At 41.4% G+C, this 20,646-nt stretch overlaps 1 protein-coding gene across 1 annotated transcript; it reads left to right on the forward strand.

Moving 5' to 3' along the window:
* The first annotated feature begins 384 nt into the window (after positions 1-384).
* LOC128695267 (prolyl 4-hydroxylase subunit alpha-1) lies at positions 385-18,954 on the forward strand. Its single transcript, XM_053785776.2, has 10 exons — positions 385-519; positions 2,346-2,462; positions 2,878-2,963; positions 6,728-6,844; positions 8,642-8,809; positions 10,601-10,733; positions 11,409-11,521; positions 15,628-15,705; positions 18,071-18,236; positions 18,626-18,954. The coding sequence occupies exons 2-10, from the start codon at positions 2,399-2,401 to the stop codon at positions 18,691-18,693; spliced, it is 993 nt and encodes a 330-aa protein (XP_053641751.2). The 5' UTR covers positions 385-519; positions 2,346-2,398; the 3' UTR covers positions 18,694-18,954.
* The last annotated feature ends 1,692 nt before the right edge of the window (positions 18,955-20,646 follow it).

The following is a 20,646-nucleotide window of genomic DNA, read 5'->3' on the forward strand; positions in this document are numbered from 1 at the left end:
AAATACTTTCATCATCATTCAACACTTTCACCACACACATACATTATCACTGCTTTTGCAGAGGTGCTCAGAATACAACAGTTTAGAAGCATATACGTATAGAGATACACAACATATCCCTCCAAACTGCCAATATCCCAAACCACTCCTTTAAAGTGCAGGCATTGTACTTCCCATTTCCAGGACTCAAGTCCGACTATATGAATATATATATATATATATATATATATATATATATATATATATATATATATATATATATATATATATATATATATATATATATATATATGTTATAATTTTGTTCGCCGGCAGATGTGTTGGAGGGGGTGGGTGGGGGAGAGGTGGGGTTGGGGGTGGTGGTGGTGGAACAACACCTGGTGAGCCAGAGATACGCTCTTACGCGCCTCCACCACCTGTACGCCCTTGACCCAGCCCACCTAGCACGCCTACACACGCCCACCGACGTATGCCACGTACGTAAGGACATTTGCATAGCACCCGCAAGTCACGCATCAGGTAAGGACTACGCACCTACAGCCGTAGATAACGTTAAAATACACACTTACAAGCTAGTGAAATATATTTAGCTTCATTAGTGAGTTACGGTATTGAATTATGATATTTTATGATATATTATGATGTATTATGTTGTATTATGAGTCGTGAGAGTCTTCTCTTTGGTTCAATTAAAACTATTTTATTTATTTTTTTTATTATCACACTGGCCGATTCCCACCAAGGCAGGGTGGCCCGAAAAAGAAAAACTTTCACCATCATTCACTCCATCACTGTCTTGCCAGAAGGGTGCTTTACACTACAGTTTTTAAACTGCAACATTAACACCCCTCCTTCAGAGTGCAGGCACTGTACTTCCCATCTCCAGGACTCAAGTCCGGCCTGCCGGTTTCCCTGAATCCCTTCATAAATGTTACTTTGCTCACACTCCAACAGCACGTCAAGTATTAAAAACCATTTGTCTCCATTCACTCCTATCAAACACGCTCACGCATGCCTGCTGGAAGTCCAAGCCCCTCGCACACAAAACCTCCTTTACCCCCTCCCTCCAACCCTTCCTAGGCCGACCCCTACCCCGCCTTCCTTCCACTACAGACTGATACACTCTTGAAGTCATTCTGTTTCGCTCCATTCTCTCTACATGTCCGAACCACCTCAACAACCCTTCCTCAGCCCTCTGGACAACAGTTTTGGTAATCCCGCACCTCCTCCTAACTTCCAAACTACGAATTCTCTGCATTATATTCACACCACACATTGCCCTCAGACATGACATCTCCACTGCCTCCAGCCTTCTCCTCGCTGCAACATTCATCACCCACGCTTCACACCCATATAAGAGCGTTGGTAAAACTATACTCTCATACATTCCCCTCTTTGCCTCCAAGGACAAAGTTCTTTGTCTCCACAGACTCCTAAGTGCACCACTCACTCTTTTTCCCTCATCAATTCTATGATTCACCTCATCTTTCATAGACCCATCCGCTGACACGTCCACTCCCAAATATCTGAATACGTTCACCTCCTCCATACTCTCTCCCTCCAATCTGATATTCAATCTTTCATCACCTAATCTTTTTGTTATCCTCATAACCTTACTCTTTCCTGTATTCACCTTTAATTTTCTTCTTTTGCACACCCTACCAAATTCATCCACCAATCTCTGCAGCTTCTCTTCAGAATCTCCCAAGAGCACAGTGTCATCAGCAAAGAGCAGCTGTGACAACTCCCACTTTGTGTGTGATTCTTTATCTTTTAACTCCACGCCTCTTGCCAAGACCCTCGCATTTACTTCTCTTACAACCCCATCTATAAATATATTAAACAACCATGGTGACATCACACATCCTTGTCTAAGGCCTACTTTTACTGGGAAAAAATTTCCCTCTTTCCTACATACTCTAACTTGAGCCTCACTATCCTCGTAAAAACTCTTCACTGCTTTCAGTAACCTACCTCCTACACCATACACCTGCAACATCTGCCACATTGCCCCCCTATCCACCCTGTCATACGCCTTTTCCAAATCCATAAATGCCACAAAGACCTCTTTAGCCTTATCTAAATACTGTTCGCTTATATGTTTCACTGTAAACACCTGGTCCACACACCCCCTACCTTTCCTAAAGCCTCCTTGTTCATCTGCTATCCTATTCTCCGTCTTACTCTTAATTCTTTCAATTATAACTCTACCATACACTTTACCAGGTACACTCAACAGACTTATCCCCCTATAATTTTTGCACTCTCTTTTATCCCCTTTAGGAATCATTACGACGTGTAGTATTTAATTCATAGCTACCACTTCTCACCCCCTAAACCTATAGTTCTATGGGCGCGGGATCTGGTGGGTGTGGGCGTAGCAGCTCTGGAGCAGGGAATGTATGGGCGTGCAAGTGAGTGGTTCACAGCAGCTCGTGATGTGACTCACCACCACAAGACAGGTCAGTGAAGTGGTATATACTGCATCTCTCTCTCTCTCTCTCTCTCTCTCTCTCTCTCTCTCTCTCTCTCTCTCTCTCTCTCTCTCTCTCTCTCTCTCTCTCTCTCTCTCTCTCTCTCTCTCGTCCGCCTGGTCACCCATCCATTTACTAGCCACGTTAGAATAACATTAATTAACGTATTATATATATATATATATATATATATATATATATATATATATATATATATATATATATATATATATATATATATATATATATATATATATATATATATATATATATATATATATATACATATATATGTGTGTGTGTGTGTGTGTGTGCTGTGTTCATCATTATCATTATCAACATCATTATCATCACTTTCGCTTAATCCTCACTGAAGGTGTGATGATGATTTTTCCTTCGTCAGGTACTGAACAAGATCAAGCATTGAGAGAGAAGAAACAGAGGCAGATTCATCACCTTCATATACTGCTTAACCTCACCTTAGCTGCTGTGAGTATAACCTCTCTTGTCTTAGCAGCTGTGAGTATAACCTCTCCTGTCTTAGCAGCTGTGAGTATAACCTCTCCTGTCTTAGCAGCTGTGAGTATAACCTCTCCTGTCTTAGCAGCTGTGAGTATAACCTCTCCTGTCTTAGCTGCTGTGAGTATAACCTCTCTTGTCTTAGCAGCTGTGAGTATAACCTCTCCTGTCTTAGCTGCTGTGAGTATAACCTCTCCTGTCTTAGCTGCTGTGAGTATAACCTCTCCTGCCTTAGCTGCTGTGAGTATAACCTCTCCTGTCTTAGCTGCTGTGAGTATAACCTCTCTTGTCTTAGCAGCTGTGAGTATAACCTCTCCTGTCTTAGCTGCTGTGAGTATAACCTCTCTTGTCTTAGCTGCTGTGAGTATAACCTCTCCTGTCTTAGCTGCTGTGAGTATAACCTCTCTTGTCTTAGCAGCTGTGAGTATAACCTCTCCTGTCTTAGCTGCTGTGAGTATAACCTCTCTTGTCTTAGCAGCTGTGAGTATAACCTCTCCTGTCTTAGCTGCTGTGAGTATAACCTCTCCTGTCTTAGCTGCTGTGAGTATAACCTCTCCTGCCTTAGCTGCTGTGAGTATAACCTCTCCTGCCTTAGCTGCTGTGAGTATAACCTCTCTTGTCTTAGCAGCTGTGAGTATAACCTCTCCTGTCTTAGCTGCTGTGAGTATAACCTCTCCTGTCTTAGCTGCTGTGAGTATAACCTCTCCTGTCTTAGCTGCTGTGAGTATAACCTCTCCTGCCTTAGCTGCTGTGAGTACAACCTCTCCTGTCTTAGCTGCTGTGAGTATAACCTCTCATGTCTTAGCTGCTGTGAGTATAACCTCTCCTGTCTTAGCTGCTGTGAGTATAACCTCTCCTGTCTTAGCTGCTGTGAGTATAACCTCTCCTGTCTTAGCTGCTGTGAGTATAACCTCTCCTGTCTTAGCTGTTGTGAGTATAACCTCTCCTGTCTTAGCTGCTGTGAGTATAACCTCTCCTGCCTTAGCTGCTGTGAGTATAACCTCTCCTGTCTTAGCTGCTGTGAGTATAACCTCTCCTGTCTTAGCTGTTGTGAGTATAACCTCTCCTGTCTTAGCTGCTATGAGTATAACCTCTCCTGCCTTAGCTGCTGTGAGTATAACCTCTCCTGTCTTAGCTGCTGTGAGTATAACCTCTCCTGTCTTAGAACCTCTCCTGTCTTAGCTGCTGTGAGTATAACCTCTCTTGTCTTAGCTGCTGTGAGTATAACCTCTCCTGCCTTAGCTGCTGTGAGTACAACCTCTCCTGTCTTAGCTGCTGTGAGTATAACATCTCCTGTCTTAGCTGCTGTGAGTATAACCTCTCCTGTCTTAGCTGTTGTGAGTATAACCTCTCCTGTCTTAGCTGCTGTGAGTATAACCTCTCCTGTCTTAGCTGTTGTGAGTATAACCTCTCCTGTCTTAGCTGTTGTGAGTATAACCGCTCCTGTCTTAGCTGTTGTGAGTATAACCTCTCCTGTCTTAGCTGCTCTGAGTATAACCTCTCCTGTCTTAGCTGCTGTGAGTATAACCTCTCCTGTCTTAGCTGCTGTGAGTATAACCTCTCCTGTCTTAGCTGCTGTGAGTATAACCTCTCCTGTCTTAGCTGTTGTGAGTATAACCTCTCCTGTCTTAGCTGCTGCGAGTATAACCTCTCCTGCCTTAGCTGCTGTGAGTATAACCTCTCCTGTCTTAGCTGCTGTGAGTATAACCTCTCCTGTCTTAGAACCTCTCCTGTCTTAGAACCTCTCCTGTCTTAGCTGCTGTGAGTATAACCTCTCTTGTCTTAGCTGCTGTGAGTATAACCTCTCCTGCCTTAGCTGCTGTGAGTACAACCTCTCCTGTCTTAGCTGCTGTGAGTATAACCTCTCCTGTCTTAGCTGCTGTGAGTATAACCTCTCCTGTCTTAGCTGTTGTGAGTATAACCTCTCTTGTCTTAGCTGCTGTGAGTATAACCTCTCCTGTCTTAGTTGCTGTGAGTATAACCTATCTTGTCTTAGCTGCTGTGAGTATAACCTCTCCTGTCTTAGCTGCTGTGAGTATAACCTCTCCTGTCTTAGCTGCTGTGAGTATAACCTCTCCTGTCTTAGCTGTTGTGAGTATAACCTCTCCTGTCTTAGCTGCTGTGAGTATAACCTCTCCTGTCTTAGCTGCTGTGAGTATAACCTCTCTTGTCTTAGCTGCTGTGAGTATAACCTCTCCTGTCTTAGCTGCTGTGAGTATAACCTCTCCTGTCTTAGCTGCTGTGAGTATAACCTCTCCTGTCTTAGCTGCTGTGAGTATAACCTCTCCTGTCTTAGAACCTCTCCTGTCTTAGCTGCTGTGAGTATAACCTCTCTTGTCTTAGCTGCTGTGAGTATAACCTCTCCTGCCTTAGCTGCTGTGAGTACAACCTCTCCTGTCTAAGCTGCTGTGAGTATAACCTCTCCTGTCTTAGCTGCTGTGAGTATAACCTCTCCTGTCTTAGCTGTTGTGAGTATAACCTCTCTTGTCTTAGCTGCTGTGAGTATAACCTCTCCTGTCTTAGTTGCTGTGAGTATAACCTGTCTTGTCTTAGCTGCTGTGAGTATAACCTCTCCTGTCTTAGCTGCTGTGAGTATAACCTCTCCTGTCTTAGCTGTTGTGAGTATAACCTCTCCTGTCTTAGCTGCTGTGAGTATAACCTCTCCTGTCTTAGCTGCTGTGAGTATAACCTCTCTTGTCTTAGCTGCTGTGAGTATAACCTCTCCTGTCTTAGTTGCTGTGAGTATAACCTATCTTGTCTTAGCTGCTGTGAGTATAACCTCTCCTGTCTTAGCTGCTGTGAGTATATCCTCTCCTGTCTTAGCTGTTGTGAGTATAACCTCTCCTGTCTTAGCTGTTGTGAGTATAACCTCTCCTGTCTTAGCTGCTGTGAGTATAACCTCTCCTGTCTTAGCTGCTGTGAGTATAACCTCTCTTGTCTTAGCTGCTGTGAGTACAACCTCTCCTGTCTTAGCTGCTGTGAGTATAACCTCTCCTGTCTTAGCTGCTGTGAGTATAACCTCTCCTGTCTTAGAACCTCTCCTGTCTTAGCTGCTGTGAGTATAACCTCTCCTGTCTTAGCTGCTGTGAGTATAAAATCTCCTGTCTTAGCTGCTGTGAGTATAACCTCTCTTTTCTTAGCTGCTGTGAGTATAACCTCTCCTGTCTTAGCTGTTTTGAGTATAACCTCTCTTGTCTTAGCTGCTGTGAGTATAACCTCTCCTGTCTTAGCTGCTGTGAGTATAACCTCTCCTGTCTTATCTGCTGTGAGTATAACCTCTCCTGTCTTAGCTGCTATGAGTATAACCTCACCTGTCTTAGCTGCTGTAAGTATAACCTCTCTTATCTTAGCTGCTGTAAGTATAACCTCACCTGTCTTACCTGCTGTAAGTATAACTTCTCCTATCTTAGCTGCTGTAAGTATAACCTTACCTGTTTTATCTGCTGTGAGTATAACCTCACCTGTCTTAGCTGCTATAAGTATAACCTCTTATATTTCATGTATCTCAACACTTGCATGTTCTCCGTGTGACGTATGGGAAATATAGTCGTGTTACAACCCATTTCAGAGTTGTAAAGATGGTAGGATATAACGGTGTTACTCGTTAATCTGATAACATGTTGATGGTTCCCGTTATTTTTGTGAATGCGTAATGTATTAGAGGGTGTTACAACAAATACTCTGTTGACGTATTGTGGTGTGATGTATTAATACAATGTTGTGTTATACTACAGACGGCGCAGGAGGCCTTGGAGGAGGAGGTAACGGAGGTTGAAAAGTCTGACAGTCTTCCCGCAACAACCAAGGATCACCATGCCACAACCCGCCTGTGCCGCGGACATACAATCTCGGTCAGTAGGTCCCGCAGGTGAACGGAAGACTCGTGTTACAGAAGAAGCTTTGAATGGAACAATATTTCACTCAGTGAAGATCTTTATCAAGTCCTATAACGGTGTCCCAACAAAAGCTTGTTGGGACAACGTTCAGCTTGGTGTAGAGCTTTTATCAAGTCCCATAACAGTCCCAATAAAAGCTAACAGAATCCTTGGCTTCATATCAAGATGCATAAATAATAAGAGTCCTCGGGTTGTTCTTCAACTCTATACGTACATCCTTGGTTAGACCTCATTTAGATTATGCTGCACAGTTTTGGTCACCGTATTACAGAATGGATATAAATGCTCTGGAAAACATACAAAGGAGGATGACAAAGTTGATCCCATGTATCAGAAATCTTCCCTCTGAGGATAGACTGAGGGGTCCTGAATCTGTACTCTCTAGTAAGGCGTAGAATTAAGGGGGATATGATTGAGGTGTATAAATGGAAGACAGGAATAAATAAAGGGGATGTAAATAACGTGCTGAAAATATCTAACCTAGACAGGACTCGTAGCAATGGTTTTAAGTTGGAAAAATTCAGATTCAGGAAGGTTATAGGAAAGCACTGGTTTGGTAATAGAGTTGTGGATGAGTGAAACAAACTCCCGAGTACAGTTATAGAGGCTAAAACGTTGTGTAGCTTTAAAAATAGGTTAGATAAATACATGAGTGGGTGTGGGTGGGTGTGAGTTGGTCCTGACTAGCTTGTGCTACTAGGTCTGATGCCGTGCTCTTTCCTTAAGTAGAAGTGATCTGACCTGACTAGGTTGGAGCATTGGCTTAAGCCGGTAGGAGACTTGGACCTGCCTCGCATGGGCCAGTAGGCCTGCTGCAGTGTTCCTTCTTTATTATGTTCTTATGTTGTTCTACCAAATATGTCTTTTCACTGTTGTCGCTTGTATTCAGTCCAGGGGGTCAAATAAGACCCTAATAAGCCACAGGAAGTTCCTTGAAGAGAAGGCAGGTGGACCAAGATTTCACTGAGACAACCTCGTAGTCAGGCGGATATCTTTCGAGTTTCCCAGAATATTAAAATAATACTTTATCTTTCATCCTGGGAGATCCCAAAGAATTTCTTCGTGGGTTACAATGTTTCCAAAGGGTATGCTTTTTTTTTATTGGGAATTCAGTGGATTGCGGATTTCATGGACTGATTGTGGACACCGTAGAGTGATTATGTATTCCATAGATTAATTGAGGATTTCATGGACGGACTGTAAATTACATGAATTAATTGTGAACTTCAAATGAGCTCACTGAAGGCTCAAGAATGGATTAAGATTAACCAAAGAATATATTAGTAGGTGTGTATTGAAAATGCAACACAGAATATATCAAAATAAGTAGTAAAAGTAATAATATTAATAAAAATGTTGATGAAGAATGAGTCACAATATGGCAGCTGGAACACCTCACAAGTAATCCACAAACTAGAAATAAAAGTTTTATAATGGTCCATGTGGGATTAATACGTCACCCAGTTTTTATTTCAGTTTATGGGATAGTTGTGAAAATTATTCATAAAAATTGAAAGCACTGATATTAATACATATATTAGGGTGTAATAAAGGCTGGTAGACTTACCCACGTAGAGGCAGTAAAACAATATGAATATTGTGTATTTCTCCTTCATACTGGGACCCTCTTCAACAAGTCAGTTTCTGAAGAGGATGGCAGTGTAAAGTTGAAATATGCAATACTCATCTTTTGTTTCGTTGGCTCCACGTGGGTTCGCTAGTGAAAGTTGTCTTCCTTGTTGCATGTGTCAGGACGCGGGGAGCAGACTGAGGTGTCGCGTGAATGCTCGTGGCAGCAGCTGGCTGACGCTGATGCCCGTCAAGATGGAGGAGCACAGTCTTGATCCTCTCATTCTCTCCTTCCATGACGTGTTATCTCCCCACCAGCTGGCCGTCCTCCGCCACCTGGCTACACCCATGGTCAGTGTCTTCTTCTTCACATTATATATTCTTATGTTCAGGTTAAATATACTTACGTTTCTTCATGTTCGTTTTTATCTTTCTATAATGTTTGCATTGATCACAATCTTATTTTTAGCATACAGTTGTAATAAATATAATTACCTGTCTGTAGCTAAATGAACAGAGCTATGCTGTTGGTGTGTGCGCGTGTGTGTGTACTCACCTAATTGTGGTTGCAGGGGTCGATACTCAGCTCCTGGCCCCGCCTCTTCACTGATCGCTACTGGGTCCTCTCTCTCTGCTTCCTGAGCTTTGTCGTACCTCTTCTTAAAACTATGTATGGTTCCTGCCTCCACTACTTCACTTGCTAGGCTATTCCACTTCCTGACGACTCTATGATTGAAGAAATACTTCCTAACGTCCCTGTGACTCGTCTGAGTCTTCAGCTTCCAGTTGTGACCCCTTGTTTCTGTGTCCCTTCTCTGGAACATCCTGTCTCTGTCCACCTTGTCTATTCCCCGCAGTATCTTGTATGTCGTTATCATGTCACCCCTGACCCTTCTGTCCTCCAGGTCGTCTGTCCGATTTCCCTCAACCTTTCCTCGTACGACATTCCCCTGAGGTCTGGGACTAGCTTTGTGTGTGTGTGTGTGTGTGTGTGTGTGTGTGTGTGTGTGTGTGTGTGTGTGTGTGTGTGTGTGTGTGTGTGTGTGTGTGTGTGTGTGTGTGTGTGTGTACTTATGGCAGGGTTGAGTCTCTGCTCCTGGCCCTGCCTGTCATCCACCTTGTATCTCAGTGCCTTACCCAGTTGAACACTGGGTAAGGCGCGACGCTAGGCTAGTCTCCTGACACCTCTTGTTCACCTAACAGTAAATACTCAAGAGTTAATTGTTTAGGGACTCATCCATAGGACCTCAAGGGAAATAAGCCACACTGCCTGGCTTACTTTGGTTATCATGGGTTTTTACGTCTGTTAGGTTAATAATCTAAATATTTTTTTCTTTCCTATTCTCGGTCACTCTTCCTGATCTAATGGACTCTGTTATACCTACTCTTTAACCCGTGTATAGAATCTGCTTTCACCATCTCTTGCAGCACTTTTTAACTCGCACAGCTTATAGATTGTTTTAATAATAATATTATTATTATTAACAATAATAATAACAATAACAGCCGCTTCCTCATGCAGATTTCAGGATAGTTTCACTTGCTAATCACCCTCGCATCCAAACAATGATGACTTCTGACGTCCCTGTGACTCACTGACGTCTCTTAGTATAGCTGTCTCGCGGTCCCTTTTGTCTGATTTGATCTCTGTTCACCCAGTCTTCTATGTATCATGGACGACGTAATCATATCTCCCCCTGGCTCTCATCCAGTGAATAAGAGGCAACATGTGGTTTATGGCATTTATTGAGAGGACGTCCTGGTGGGCGAAATGTTTCCTCTGTGATAATGATAGCGTTTTATTTCTCTGAACTACACAAATAATATAGTTACGTGTGGTTAGCTACGATCATCAGTTGAATACGGTAATGATTAGTGGTCATTTAGAAAATAATTACATATTACTTAGATTGACTCAATGATCTTCGGTAAATACAATAAACTGCGTATTGTGCTTTATTAACATACTTGTCAGTATATTTTACTACTGATATACTTTGTTATGAGTGTATAAACTGTCGGTATATGAGTGTATGAATACAACTGTCGTACCGAGTTGACGTAGAGCATGAAACAAATAATAACAACTTTGAACGCAACAATTCCAAAACTCTAAGAGTGTTTGTGTTTATTTACGTACAGCTACAGGAAGCGGTGATACAAGGGATGGAAACAGAAGTAACCCACAACTACAGATCATCGTACACCTCCTGGCTACACCACCACATACACCCGGTCGTTGCCGCTGCCAACCGCATGATTGCTGCTCTCACAGGTACCTCGTCAACTATACAGATAAATAATAATAATAAATAATTGAATTGTATATTTAAATTACAAAGATGAGATATCTTTGTGTGTGTGTGTGTGTGTGTGTGTGTGTGTGTGTGTGTGTGTGTGTGTGTGTGTGTGTGTGTGTGTGTGTGTGTGTGTGTGTGTGTGTGTGTGTATATATATATATATATATATATATATATAAATGTATATATATTATATATGTATGTATAATATATATATATATATATATATAATATATATATATATATATATATATATATATATAATATATATATATATATATATATATATATATATAATATATATATATATATATATATAATATATATATATATATATATATATATATATATATAATATAAATATATATATATATATATATATATATATATATATATATATATATATATATATATATATATTCCGGTGTGTATGTCTTGATGTGTATACACTGAGCAACAGTGAATGTACACCTTACATATATCAGCATGTCTACACTTAGAGTTTGCTTTAACCCTTATTTTAAGGGTTACAAAATCTAATCCCTGTTTTAGGGGTGCAATCATTCTTGACTGGTGGCACACAGCCTTAACGAGCCTTGTGTAGTATATAGGCTTTAATCCTGATAACTTTAAGGTGAGTGCTATGGCAGGTCTGGAGGTGGACGAGAGTAAGGATGAAGCTGAAAGACTTCAGATCAACCTGTATGCTGCAGGTGGTCACTATGTTCCTCATATGGATTTCATGGCCCTCTACCGCACCTTGGTGAGTCTTGTCATGTTATGCATGCTGTTCTGTATAATTCTGCTGTCACATTCTCTCTGATGTTTTTGGTTTTGAGTCTCGCCCTTTTATGCATGCTGTTCTGTATGATTCTGTTGTCATGCTTCTATAAATGTTTCTGTTTTCATGTCCTATGTGATGCCGGTGAGATTAATAATTGGTATTTCACCCTGTGTTCTACTATATCTGTGTGGACTGTTGGTGTCAGTAAGTTCTGGTTATTAATGCCTTAGAATTCACGGTCCTTGTATTTGTTGCTCTCATAATACTCGGCTGTGCTTGTGGAACTCTCAGGAGCATGTATGATGACATCATCTCCCAAGGAGGTGTGTATCTTGGCCAGGAGGCAGGTCCTCAGGTACATTAACCTAACAGGCTTGCTTTTCTGATGAACACTGATGATTTTTGTTCATTTTGGCGACCGTGTGATGATAGTATATTTTGAGTACACAACAACTTCGTATTGTGTGCACAGACTGTCCTGAGAACCATGTGGCTGGGGTCGAGGAGCTCTAGTCGTGACGTTCATGCAGTCCTTGAGCTGCTCCCGATTATACTGTGCTTGTTTACCAAGCGTGAGTGTGGGGTCCATCCAGGCGCTTAGATACTGGTACTTCGTCACTCACTCAAGATTACCCTTGTAGGCGTAGAATTGGTTTTGTCCCAATATTCACATCTTCAGATTTTTGTTACGGTGAAGCAATAAACGCGTAGGAGTTATACAGTACCCGGGGAATGGGAGGCAGGGTCGATCAGAAGGAGAGAGTAACTTCATTTCCTTCAATCAAGAGCCCTTTACCAGCATCAAAATCCCTCCCTTGAAAGGGTATAGATTGTGGTAACCTGCTGTGTGCATGTTTTATTAGTGCTCTTTGTATTTTGTTAACCCGGAAAGGACTGAACCTCTAACCACAAGCAACAGATCAGTGGTAGAGCGTACAGCTCGCAATTGAAAGGACCTGGGTTCAAGTCGGGTGGGGCGAGACGTATTGACAAGTATCCTAGCATCTGCTGTCCCTGTTTGCTTAGCAATGGATAGATGCGTACGAGTTGGTCGACTAGTGAGAGTCGCATCTTATGGGAGACCATAAAATCCCTAAGGAATGTAAGTACCCTGATTAGTTTTCTTGATTTAATAATCCGAATAAAGTTCTCTGCCTCAGTAACGAATTTACAGTAGTACCATGATAAAGTTAGTGAGGCAGCACCCTTGAAGCGTACTGGTGTCACTGCTGTCTTCCCCTCGACACTACTTAGTATTATTATAATCATAGGGAAGTGCTAAACCTGTAAGGGTCATGCAGCACCTGTGGAATATGTTTCATCCAAGAGAGGGTAGCTCCAATTCCTCGGATTAAGAACCTTTTAAAGCATCAAAACTCCTCCCTGATGGGTTACTGCTGCCCAGTGTTGAGTTTGTAGGCTGTAAAAAAATATTTAACACTGGAACGTTTTGTTGGGAATCTCTTTGCTCACAGGGAGCTTTATCAATTGAATACAGGACATAAAGAATTTAGTAAATATAGGAGCAAAAAAAAAGTCCGATGTGAGAGTCACGTCAGTGGTGTGTCGGTCAAAGCAAATGATTGCAGTGGTCTGCCTGCATAGCAACATGCTGGCCATTACGTCTGACGTGTTAAAATTGCTGGATTTCTGGAGGACGGTATTGCAAATGGTAACAAGCGAAGATTCAAGGCAGCTCCTCGTATACAAATTAGTCACCTTGAGTCTTTCCTCTTCCCACTTCATCATGGCCATGTGAGCTTCGGTGAATGACACAAGAGTTGCTCATGCGTACCTATTCTCTCAGAGGCACTGCTCCAGGCTTCTTGCCATCTCTCCCGCACACTATCTCAGTCACCACAAGGTATAATGTAAATTTCTTAGCCAGAATCTGTGGATGTGGTGGTAACTTTAACCACGTCCCTGGTGGTGGCTAAAAAACTGAAAACATCAGTGGCTATGCTCCCGCATTCCAGGACAATGTTATCTGAAGCTGCTGTGTACAGCAGCACTGTAACGCTACTGATAATTATGGATCTAAAATGCTCACCCTATAAGCGGATATAAGTTTGTTAGTACAACACTGAAGGGTGATCCATTAGCCAACCCAAAACACTGCCTATATCTGGTTTCGCCGAACTTGAAATAGTTGAAATTAACACAAAATTCTACGAAGTCCGTGGAATCCTTGTGAGGAATAGGGAGGGAGGTCCTTGTCTGATAGAATGTTGCACCCTTTGTTGTGGGCATGTTGGTAAACAGAGAGGTAACGTCACAACCTGTTAGGTTCTCATTTTTAATGTTGATGAGTAAGACACGCGTGGAATAATTATCTTTATTGTTGAAACGTTTCGCCTACGCGGTAGGCTTCTTCAGTAAAATGCAAGGAATAAATTGGACAGGAATAGTGGCGAGGTAAACGTGATGTAATCAGTCTGTCAACCTTGAAGAAATAGTTCTTGTCAGTCCCTCAGCCTGAAGAAGAGTTCAGCCCCATAGTCTGAGACACTGTTACAGACTATGGATTATTATTATAATCAAGGGGGAAGCGCTAAACCCGTAGGATTATACAGCGCCCGGGGGGGATGTGGAAGGCATTCAGGCTTAATTCGGGGAACTGGAGCACAGATCCAATTCCCTAAATCAAGAGCCCCTCATCAACATCAAGGAACCTTCCATGAGGGGTACAGACTATGGAACCCGCCTGGATATCCTAGAAGCGCATGTGTATGGGGTAGGCTCTTACATGTCTCAAACACTGTTTCTCAAAATGAAGAAAATTTTATTTCAAGGACTGTAGGAAGAATCCTACTTCAAACACATGAGACCTCTATTACTTCTACCCCATCCTTCGTAGTCTAGAGACAGGTTTGCTTTCCGGATGGACGCTGATGGTTTTTGTTCCCTTTGGCGACTGTGTGATTATAGTATAATTGGATTGGTAGGTAAGACACATAGGCAACAGTTAGGCAACTTTATTCCGAAACGTTTCGCCTACACAGTAGGCTTCTTCAGTCGAATACAGAAAGTAGGCAGGAACAGTAGAGATGTGAAGACGATGTAATCAGTCCATCACCCTTGAAGTCGTAGAATTTGAGGTTGTCAGTCCCTCGGCCTGGAGAAGTTCAGTTCCATAGTCAGGAACAGATAGTTCCTGACTATGGTCCAAGTAGTGGAACCTCAAAGCCTAGATACCTGTATCTGCTTACATATTCTAGAAAAGACCCATCATGCAATTGGATCTGACGAACTGTGCCTCTCTGTCGAGGACGCCGCCTATTGAGTATCTTTGTTTTATCAGTAGAGATTATCAACCCCAGGTCCTGATACGAGGCTAGTACATGATTAAGAATGTTTTGGAGAATCCGGTGGTGTGAATCATTATGTCATCAGCAAAACTAATCACATAATGATGGGGCTGACTAGGCATAGCATTAAGTAATGCATTAATTAGAATATTGAACAGGGTGGGACTGAGCACACCTCCCTGTGGGGCTCCTAATTCAAAGTCTTTAGTTACACTTCAATGTCCCTGGAACAACACAGACGATTTTCCGTTGGACAGGTAGCCTTTAATCCAGCGGAGAAGCCATCCTCCAACATCCATTCTGGCAAGTTCACTAATGATTACATGTCGGTTGGCTACATCGAAAGAGGATTTAAGGTCAAGGAAGGTAGTGTATGAGCTGTCAGTGTGCAGGGTGAGAAAGGTGGCTATGCAATGATGCACGCTCCTTCCATGCATGAAACCATGTAACCGGGGAGACAAAAATTGTTTGATTCTGTACATGAGACGATTAAGAATCATTCTCTCAACACCTCCTGTTTCCACCCATACCGGGAATCGAACCAGAGAGCTCAGTGTGTAAGCTGAATACACTAGCAATTGAGCTACGGGATGCCCTTGGTTCATATCTGATTACTCCAAGTATCGCAGGCACTATATAACCCTCATGGGTTTAGCGCTTTCCTGCGAATAATATATCACGCATTTTCCCATTGGCAGTTAGTGAATTGTGAACTGTTTAACCCACGATACTGTGACATTTATTCTCTAACACAGTGTACTTATTATCTTGATGCAGTGGGAAGCTGATGAACCAGACCAGAAGGTGATGAAACAGTTCCCTAGTGGAGACCGCATTGCCACCTTCATGTTCTATGTAAGTCTACTCGTCATCTGACTTATTATCACCACTTTGTTCTGTGTTAATTTCATTTGAGTTGTCATAATCACTACCTTGTCTACTCATCATCAATACCTTCATGTTCTGTATAAACCTACTCGTTATCTGAGTTATCAACATCAATATCTTCGTATATCGTGTAAGTCTACTCTTGGCCTGAGTTATCATTTCTGCCTTCTTGTGAAGTTCTGTGTAAGTCTAATCATATAAATTATCATTAGTACCTTCATGTTCCTCTTCATCTAATGATATAAGCAAATTAAGCACTAAACCAGAAAGGCTCATATATAATTATAATAATCATGGGGTAGTTCTAAACCCGTAGGATTATACGGCGCATGTAGGGGAGGATGGAAGATATTCAGGCTCAGTTCACGGAACCGGAGCACAGATCCAATTCCCTAGATCAAGAGCTCTCACCAGCGTCAAGGAATCTCTCTTGAGGGGCGAAAGGGTCATAAAGTACAGTAGGGACGTTATGTGCTACAAGGAGGCATGTGTGAACGCTAGGAGTGTGCTTGGGTATGGGAAGTGGAGGTAGGGGAGACTGCAAGAGTTAGTGCAATAAGCTAATTTCTATTAACATGTCACCCCTTAACTCTTAAACTGTCCAAGCAGATCTACGTTCACATGCGTAGTGCTCCAAAAGTAGATCTACGTTTTCTTTTTACATATTTTCAAATATAACCAAAAAAAAAGTAGGTCAAAAGTATGTAAAAAAAGATCTACCTTTTTTTACATACTTTCAAATGTTGAAAAAACGTAGATCTACGTTTGGACAGTTTAAGGGTTAAGGGAGGTTCCTCGATGCTGGTGATGGGCTCTTGTTCTAGGGAATTGGATCTGTGCTCCAATTCCCTGAATTAAACCTAAATGCCTTCTATCATCCCCCACGGGCGTTGTATAATCACTACGGGTTCAACGCTCACCCATTACAATCAAAACTAAGCGCTAAACCAACAAGAGCACTTCCATGATACTACTACTAAAATAATATTAAAATGTCAGAGTGGGGTAAGAGTCTGCATCTAAGATGGTACTTGTTCTAGATCAGTACCTTCATGTCCTGTAAGTCTAAGCATGACCTGAGCTATCACTATATTATTACATTCATGGGGGGGGGGAGTGCTAAACCTGTAGGGGGTTATATATTGCCTGGGTAAATGAGAGGCAATCAGGTTCTACCCAAGGAAATGGAGGATAGATTCACTTCTTTGAATCAAGAGCCCCTCAGTTACTTTCATGTTGTACAAGTCTGCTCATCTTCCAATTTATCAAAACTATATTCTTGTTTTAAATAAGTCTACATCTCTCCTAAACTATCATCGAGACACATTTTACTTGTTATTTTTTGCATTACTAAGGAAGCATTGAACCAGCAAAAATCATGCAGTGTCTAGGAAATGGGAGATTAGATTTATTGTAATCATAACTAAGCGCTAAACCCACAAGGGTCATACATCGCTGAGGGTGATTAGATTTGATCCACGGGAGTGGATTTTATTTTAATCTGGGGGAGGAGTAAAGTATTAAACCTACTGGGGGCCATGAAACTCCTAGGGATGATATAATCAAACTAAGTGTTAAACCCAAAAGGGTCGTATAGTGCTCCACGGTGGGATGTGCTAAAGGAATTTGTGGTCATAGACTAATGTGTTGTAGGAGTGTGCAAGAGGTAGGGATAGCAGGGTAGTGGAGCATACTAAAGGTAAAATATAATTAAAGTTGGTGCAATAAGTTAGTTTCTATTAGTCAAAGGAGGAGTCTGCATCAAAAGTGAGCTCTTGGAAAATGGGAGGCATTCAGGTTTAATCTAAAGGGAGGATAAGTCCAGGTCCTTCAAGAGCCCCTCACTGGCATCAAGATGTGTATCTGTGATAATATGGTATTATAAAAGAAAAGTGATACCTTAATATGCAGTCTGGCCCTTAGTGGAAGATTATTACAGGCATTATTATTATTGTTATTGTGAGGAAGCAATGACTTGGCGTCATACAGTGCTTGGGGAAGGGGAGGGTAGGTCCAGTTTGTCTAGTTTAAATAATAATAATAATTTTATTTCAGCATGATACATATTTGTACAAAGTAGTATAACAATTGGGTATACATGCCAAAAGCCCCTTTGTATGCAGAGCATTTTAAGCACTTTCATAATTTATCAATCACTGTCAGTGATCATGCTTATTGACCTAACAAGTTTTACTCGAAACATTCAACGTATTGGTGTTTTCCATGTTTACTAGATCTACCTTTCGCCTCCTTGAATCAAACCTGATTACCTCTCGCTTCCCAGGTGCTTTAAGAATATACTAAAAATACAGTATGAGTTTACATTTTCCAGATGAGTGATGTGGAGGAGGGTGGATGGACGGTATTCCCTCGCTTGGGTGTGGGTGTCAAACCCCGACAGGGAAGTGCTGTGTTTTGGTACAACCTGCTGCCATCAGGGAAGGGTGACCCCCGCACCCTACACTCTGCTTGCCCTGTTCTACGTGGTTCCAAGTGGGGTATGACATACTCTTGTTACACTTCTTACTCCATCTTGATGCTTTAACAATAATGTGAAAGTAAATAATGCTAAAACTTGTACGTATTAAGAAGTCAGTAAAGGCCTATGGTTAGAGGGTAAATGGTCACATGTGTACTTAAGAAACTTTTATTGAAGATGTTTTGGTCTTGAGACCTTCATAACTTCACTTGTATTTGAAGTGATCAAGGTGCCATAATCAAAATGTCTTCATTAAAGGTGTCCTAAGGTTATGCATTTGTGTCTATTTTGATACTAAAACTACTATCAGTAAAACTTGACAAATATCAAGTAAATAAACATATTCACTTTATTTAAAATGCAGAATATACTGTACATAATTTTTTTTTTAATTTTCTTTTCTTTCAGTGAGTAACAAGTGGATTAAATACTATCCACAACTGCACCATAAACCATGTCTACCTTTGGTAAAATAACCATTTTCAGAAAAAAATCAGGACTTTAAGTATACCCATGACATTAAGGTTTTTATTTGACAATGACTGTATTAAATTGTTGGGGAGGCAGACACCGGAAGTAAACTTTTTAACAAACTAACCTATTGCACCAAAGATTCAAGAATTCAAGACTATAGGATATGGTAAGGAGGGAGAATGGAGGAGGAATAGTAAAGGAGACAGCTTGAAAAAAAGGTATGGGATAAAGAGGAAGATGAGGGAAACAAAAGCACAGCAACCCTTCTACTTTGATATTAAAGTGTAAATGGATGTATGTAAAAGAGAGATTGGAAAGCTAAGATATATAACATGTCCCACAGCATACACAATAAAAAAAAAAAAAAAAAAAAAAAAATATGAGCAGATGAACAGCAGCCTTTTTTTTATTATCCAATATACACTTCACGAGTATACATGGTGGTGAAAACGAATGACAGGAGGCACAGTGACAGGCACATTGGATCTTGCAAGTGGGGAGGAGTCCATTGGTCTTCTCAATTGTGAAACTTGGTGACCATAACAGCTGACTGGATCATCAACCGACTGGGACAAGGAATTGCCCAGTCAGGTTGTATCTCCCTTATCACTGTGGTTGGATGGAAAGGCATTGATGGGTGCAGTGTTGGGAAAATATTCCCATAACTGGATTGTCAACTGACTGGGATGAGGAACTGACTAGTTAGGTAGTATCCTCCCTACCACTGTTATGGGATGGAAAATCATTAAATAAATAGTGTTGGAAAAATATCCCCATAGTGATGAACATTATAGCAGTGTATGTTAAATTTAAGTATAAGTGAGTTCGGGTGGTACCCAAATTGTAAAATATTGAATGACATGAGTTTTCATTTACCTAAACATATTTTAACCTGGAATATTCCACAGAGGGGGGACCATGTTACGCAAAACAGTTAGAATGCTTGACTCGTGGCACACTAGTACCATTTTTCAATTTGGTGAATGCTTCTTTCTCAAGATAAGAGACAGAAGAATTCTTGAGTCACCTTGGGGATGTGTGTGTAACTGCATCAATAGATTTGACTTGAATCACTGCCTTAAGAGGTACCTGAGAGCCTGAAGCTCAAGCAATCTAGAAATATTAATGTCCAGGAAAGGACAAAGGAACCTTCACTCAGCAAATCGAGGCAAAGCTACTGGTGGCTTGAACTTGTTTTCATTTTGATGGAGACATAGCTTGAACCTGGCAGCTATGGAGAAGAGATGAAATGAATACCTTAAATCATGAATAAATTCAAACCTAGTGCACCAAATTTGATGTCGATTTTACTCTTGCACTCTCTCCTACCTCCACTAACCCTTACACTTGCACACTTCTGCCCCTCAGTTCCTCCTACCCTTCACATATCCTTCCCTACAGTACTGTATGACCCTTTCAGGTTTAGTGCTTAACTTGATTATATTATTTATAATTTACCTGCATCAAGGCACCCCCTTCCAAGGGTTCACAAATACAGCAATATAATTCCAAGGATCCTAGGTAGTAGGTTGGTAGACAGCAATCACCCAGGGAGGTCTACCATCCTGCCGTGTATAAAATGGAAGCCTGTAACTGTTTTACGTGATGGAAGGATTGCTGGTGTCTTTTCTGTCTCATAAACATGCAAGATTTCAGGTATGTCTTGCTACTTCTACTTACACTTAGGTCACACTACACTTGCATGTATACAAGCACATATATACACACACTTCTCTGCATTTTCTTCAATTTCCTTTCTAATTCTTGTTCTTGTTTATTTCCTCATCTCTATGGGGAAGGGGAACAATTCTTTCTCCATAAGCCGTGTCGTAAGAGGCGACTAAAGTGCTGGGAGCAAGGGGCTAGTAACCCCTTCTCATGTATACACTAAAGTTAAACAGAGAAGCTTTCGTTTTTCTTTTTATGTCACCCTGCCTTGTTGGGATATGGCTGGT

The sequence above is a fragment of the Cherax quadricarinatus genome, chromosome 50 (genome assembly GCF_038502225.1).
Source record: "Cherax quadricarinatus isolate ZL_2023a chromosome 50, ASM3850222v1, whole genome shotgun sequence".
Classification (NCBI taxonomy): Eukaryota; Metazoa; Arthropoda; class Malacostraca; order Decapoda; family Parastacidae; genus Cherax; species Cherax quadricarinatus.

Bases quoted from the DNA above. Each gene is read 5' to 3' on its own strand.
- LOC128695267 (XM_053785776.2), top strand. From the start codon at position 2,399: ATGTATGGGCGTGCAAGTGAGTGGTTCACAGCAGCTCGTGATGTGACT. The intron at 8,810-10,600 runs GTCAGTGTCTTC...ATTTACGTACAG, and splicing joins GCCACCTGGCTACACCCATG to CTACAGGAAGCGGTGATACA. The intron at 18,237-18,625 runs GTATGACATACT...CTTTTCTTTCAG, and splicing joins TCTACGTGGTTCCAAGTGGG to TGAGTAACAAGTGGATTAAA.